The sequence below is a fragment of the Borostomias antarcticus genome (genome assembly GCF_949987555.1).
Source record: "Borostomias antarcticus genome assembly, chromosome: 30".
NCBI classification, from domain to species: Eukaryota; Metazoa; Chordata; class Actinopteri; order Stomiiformes; family Stomiidae; genus Borostomias; species Borostomias antarcticus.
Window position 1 is genome coordinate 4,120,207 of NC_140263.1, and position 5,649 is coordinate 4,125,855.

The 5,649-nt window shown below is 47.1% G+C and overlaps 1 protein-coding gene across 1 annotated transcript in view; it reads left to right on the plus strand.

Moving 5' to 3' along the window:
- sh3bp2 (SH3-domain binding protein 2) overlaps positions 1 to 3,664 on the plus strand; it is a gene marked incomplete at both ends in the record, with an annotated part of 9,842 nt that extends 6,178 nt beyond the window's left edge. The window contains 4 exons of the mRNA XM_084460149.1: positions 861 to 916; positions 1,834 to 1,912; positions 3,110 to 3,169; positions 3,527 to 3,664. Coding sequence (XP_084316275.1) covers positions 861 to 916; positions 1,834 to 1,912; positions 3,110 to 3,169; positions 3,527 to 3,664 — 333 coding nt within the window. The remainder of the gene's footprint in view (positions 1 to 860; positions 917 to 1,833; positions 1,913 to 3,109; positions 3,170 to 3,526) is intronic.
- Positions 3,665 to 5,649: the final 1,985 nt, after the last annotated feature.

The following is a 5,649-nucleotide window of genomic DNA, read 5'->3' on the forward strand; positions in this document are numbered from 1 at the left end:
TCCAACGTGTGTTATTATGTTATAGAGATATAAGTCTATGGATGACATCCTGCATGTGTTATTATGTTATAGAGATATAAATCTATGGATGAGATCCAACGTGTGTTATTATGTTATAGAGATATAAATCTATGGATGAGATCCAGCATGTGTTATTATGTTATAGAGATATAAATCTATGGATGAGATCCAACGTGTGTTATTATACTATAGAGATATAAATCTATGGATGAGATCCAACGTGTGTTATAATGTTATAGAGATATAAATCTATGGATGAGATCCAGCATGTGTTTTTATGTTATAGAGATATAAATCTATGGATGAGATCCAGCATGTGTTATTATAATAGAGATATAAATCTTGGATGAGATCCAACGTGTGTTATTATGTTATAGAGATATAAATCTATGGATGAGATCCAGCATGTGTTATTATGTTATAGAGATATAAATCTATGGATGAGATCCAGCATGTGTTATGTTATAGAGATATAAACCTATGGATGAGATCCAACGTGTGTTATTATACTATAGAGATATAAATCTATGGATGAGATCCAACATGTGTTATTATGTTATAGAGATATAAATCTATGGATGAGATCCAGCATGTGTTATTGTGTTATAGAGATATACATCGTGGATGAGATCCAGCATGTGTTATTATGTTATAGAGATATAAATCTATGGATGAGATCCAGCATGTGTTATTATACGATAGAGATATAAATCTATGGATGAGATCCAACGTGTGTTATTATGCTAGCTATAGAGATATAAATCTATGGATGAGATCCAGCATGTGTTATTATACGATAGAGATATGGATGAGATCCAACGTGTGATTCTAACCCCCAGGTCCAGCTGCCGACGTCCGTCTTCGTGGACACGACAGAGACCATAAACGTTGAAAGGTGAGACTCACGACTGTCTTATGTCCTGCTGGCGTGGACATGTCCTGTTCCCTTTCAACACGGGTTCACAGAGTATAAGACTGATCTCACAAGCCACTTCCCTTCCTCGACTAGCCGTAATAATAAACGCCACTACACAGCAACTTAACACCAAACACATTTACCACAAAATAGCGACTATTATGCTAGAAAATGTAACTTGTGGCTATTAGTACATGTTACATCCTCTATCTCTATCTCTATGTGTGTTCCCCCACGTTTAAACAGAAGAGGGGAAAGCCCTGAGGAAGTTCCCTGTCTGGTTTCCTGTAAGAGGTTCTAGAACCTGGTGATCTCCATCGCCACCTAGTGGCCGTTGTTGAGCTCCACAGAGAAGAAGAGTAGACGGTGAACACTACTATCTGTCTGTTCTGTTAGAAGAGTATCAATCAATCAATCAAAGCTTTATTTATATAGCGCATTTCATACCCAGAGGCAACACAATGCGCTTTACAGAGAACAAGGGAGGTGGGCATACGACCCACTCTCTACATATTCCAGAGGGAAGCAAAAAAACAGTAATCACCCAGGGGGCCAGATAAGTGAGCTGTAAAAATTCTTCCCTGACCCCTCTCAACAAGGCGATCGAGCAAGCTCCTGGAGTATGTTTGTCTACCGGCTAAGAACATTTATAAAGCAATACATTACATTAAATTACATTTCAGAGTGAGAGAGGCTAAAAGCATCATAGGAGAGAGGACATTCTACGGACATGCTACGACATCCACAGCAGACACGGGGGTGTCTATCGGACTCCGGGAGGTCTGCTGGTGACAGTGGGGCATCCACTGGACCTGGTTAGAAGATAGGAGGGAGATAGTGAACTCTACTCTCTGTCCTGTTCTGATCCATTATTAATGAGTCGTTACTGATTGCAGGTTATTTAAGGAAATTTCCACGTCACCAAAGGATGGACTCTACTGCATCAGGAATTCAGGGACTGGGAGGACTGCACAGGTAGAGACCGTTTCTCGATCACATTCTAATGTTGCGTTCGTTTGTGGTCGGAGGTGGCAAGTCGCAAGTGGGCAAAATACCTACCTCCGACCTGTGTGCATGTTCTGGACCAGCTAAGTGTGTTCTGGACCAGCTAGGTGTGTTCTGGACCAGCTAAGTGTGTTCTGGACCAGCTAGGCGTGTTCTAGACCAGGTAAACATGTTCTGGACCAGCTAAGCGTGTTCTGGACCAGCTAAGCATGTTCTGGACCAGCTAAGCGTGTTCTGGACCGGCTAAGTGTGTTCTGGACCAGGTAAACATGTTCTGGACCAGCTAAGCATGTTCTGGACCAGCTAGGCGTGTTCTGCACCAGTTAAGTGTGTTCTGGACCAGCTACTGTAAGCATGTTCTCAACCAGATAGCCGTGTTCTTGACCAGCTAAGCATGCTCTGGACCAGCTAAGCATGTCCTGGACCAGCTAGATGTGTTCTAGACCAGGTTAACATGTTCTGGACCAGCTAAGTGTGTTCTGGACCAGATAGGCATGTTCTGGACCAGCTAAGTGTGTTCTGGACCAGCTAAGTGTGTTCTGGACCAGCTAAGCGTGTTCTGGACCAGCTAAGCATGTTCTGGACCAGCTAAACATGCATGTTCTGGCCCAGCTAAACATGTTCTGGACCAGCTAAGCATGTCCTGGACCAGCTAGATGTGTTCTAGACCAGGTTAACATGTTCTGGACCAGCTAAGTGTGTTCTGGACCAGATAGGCATGTTCTGGACCAGCTAAGTGTGTTCTGGACCAGCTAAGCATGTTCTGGACCAGCTAAGTGTGTTCTGGACCAGCTAAGCGTGTTCTGGACCAGCTAAGCATGTTCTGGACCAGCTAAACATGTTCTGGCCCAGCTAAGCATGTTCTGGCCCAGCTAAACATGTTCTGGACCAGCTAAGTGTGTTCTGGACCAGCTAAGTGTGTTCTGGACCAGTCAAGTGTGTTCTGGACCAGCTACTGTAAGCATGTTCTCGACCAGATAGGCGTGTTCTGGACCAGCTAGATGTGTTCTAGACCAGGTAAACATGTTCTGGACCAGCTAAGCGTGTTCTGGACCAGCTAAGTGTGTTCTAGACCAGCTAAGTGTGTTCTTAGTGTGTTCTAAGCGTGTTCTTAGTGTGTTCTAAGCGTGTTCTTAGTGTGTTCTAAGCGTGTTCTTGCTGCTGCAGGTGCTGGTGGTGTGGGACGTCAGTCTGGGCAAAGCCAGGAACTACCGGCTGTTCCAGGAGGTCAGTGTGTGTGTGTGTGTGTGTGTGTGCGTGTGTGTGTGTGTGTGTGTGGTGTGTGTTTGTATAATGCTGATTTTGCCGTGTGATAATATTTTGTTTGTGTTGTTTGTGTATGCGTGTTTGTGTGTGTGTGTGTGTGTGTTTGTATAATGCTGATTTTGCCGTGTGATAATATTTTGTTTGTGTTGTTTGTGTATGCGTGTTTGTGCGTGTGTGTGTGTGTGTGTGTGTTTGTGCATGTGTGTGTGTGTGTGTGTGTGTGTGTGTGTGTGTGTGTGTGTGTGCGTGCGTGCGTGTGTGCGTGCGTGTGTGCGTGTGTGCGTGTGTGTGTGTGTGTGTGTGTGTGTGTGTGTGTAGGACTCCCATGTGTACCTGGAGGTTGACCTGAGTTTCCCGACGCTGGCAGCTCTCATAGAGCACTACCACGTCCACCCGCTGCCCAACAATGGCTCTCTGTGTCTGCAGCAACCCTACGGACACATTCCACTCAGATGAACCCTGACCCCTCCCCGACCCTCCTGACCAGTAGACCAAGAGGACAGAGGGGGTCTGGGGGGGGGGGGGGGCAGGGTTACCTCATCATTAAAGATACACGCACCGGACCAGGAGGGAGGACAACTCCCAGGAGAGGACAGCACCAAGAGAGGAGGACAGAACCAGGAGAGGACAGAACCAGGAGAGGAGGACAGAACCAGGAGAGGACAGAACCAGGAGAGGAGGACAGAACCAGGAGAGGAGGACAGAACCAGGAGAGGAGGACAGAACCAGAAGAGGACAGCACCAAGAGAGGAGGACAGAACCAAGAGAGGGGGACAGAACCAAGAGAGGAGGACAGAACCAGGAGAGGAGGACAGAACCAGAAGAGGACAGCACCAATAGAGGAGGACAGAACCAAGAGAGGGGGACAGAACCAAGAGAGGGGGACAGAACCAGGAGAGGAGGACAGAACCAGGAGAGGAGGACAGAACCAGGAGAGGAGGACAGAACCAGGAGAGGAGGACAGAACCAAGAGAGGGGGACAGAACCAGGAGAGGAGGACAGAACCAGGAGAGGACAGAACCAAGAGAGGACAGAACCAGAAGAGGACAGAACCAGGAGAGGAGGACAGAACCAAGAGAGGGGGACAGAACCAAGAGAGGGGGACAGTACCAGGAGAGGAGGACAGAACCAGGAGAGGAGGACAGAACCAGGAGAGGACGGCACCAAGAGAGGAGGACAGAACCAGGAGAGGACGACAGCACCAGGAGAGGACAGTACCAGGAGAGGAGGACAGAACCAGGAGAGGAGGACAGAACCAGGAGAGGAGGACAGAACCAAGAGAGGAGGACAGAACCAGGAGAGGAGGACAGAACCAAGAGAGGAGGACAGAACCAGGAGAGGAGGACAGAACCAGGAGAGGAGGACAGAACCAGGAGAGGAGGACAGAACCAGGAGAGGACAGTACCAGGAGAGGAGGACAGAACCAGGAGAGGAGGACAGAACCAGGAGAGGACAGAACCAGGAGAGGAGGACAGAACCAGGAGAGGAGGACAGAACCAAGAGAGGAGGACAGAACCAAGAGAGGAGGACAGAACCAAGAGAGGAGGACAGAACCAGGAGAGGAGGACAGGACCAGGAGAGGAGGACAGAACCAAGAGAGGAGGACAGAACCAAGAGAGGAGGACAGAACCAAGAGAGGAGGACAGCACCAAGAGGACCCAAAGGTGCTGCCTGGTTCCGCCTGGTTCCGCCTGGTTCTGCCTGGTTCTGCCTGGTTCTGGGTGGTGATGTCCAGCCTTCCTCCAGACTCCTCCAGGGTCCATGACCATCTGAACCCACTCTCAAACTATCAGACCGACAGGCGAGATGAAGCCCTCACATTGGAGAACAGGACAATTATACTGGACCCTAGGGACACCATCTATTCATGTATTCACACATGTAGTATTACACTGTATATCACTGTATATTGTGATACACCGCGAACTGTATACTGTAAAATAACTTCTGTAAAGATGTAAATATGAGACTTTTTATACTGAGTGTTTCTAATGTTTGTTACAGTATAACTGGTTTGTAAGGTGCAGGGCAGACAGGTGCCAGTAGGGGGCACTGTTTCGTCCCCTAGACTATAAACACAACAGCTGCAAGCAGCTCACACACACACACACACACACACACACACTGAAAAGAACAGTTGAGACTGAGCCACACCAATGTTATTGAGCTGATGAGACATTTCACAAACGTGAGACGTTTGAGGAAAAAACAGTTTTTATAGTGAGAATCAATCAATCAATCAATCAATCAATCAATCAATCATCCACTGATTCTGTAGTGAAACAGACAAGCCCAGTCAGCATCTGAGATCTAGAACAAAAATATGTAATGAATCAACGTTTGTTCAGCCAGCTGTGTTTATCAGGGTATCTGATCTACCCAATCAGAATGGGAGAGACAGGCTGGTGATTGAAGGTATTAAATGAACCAGGCGGATGAGG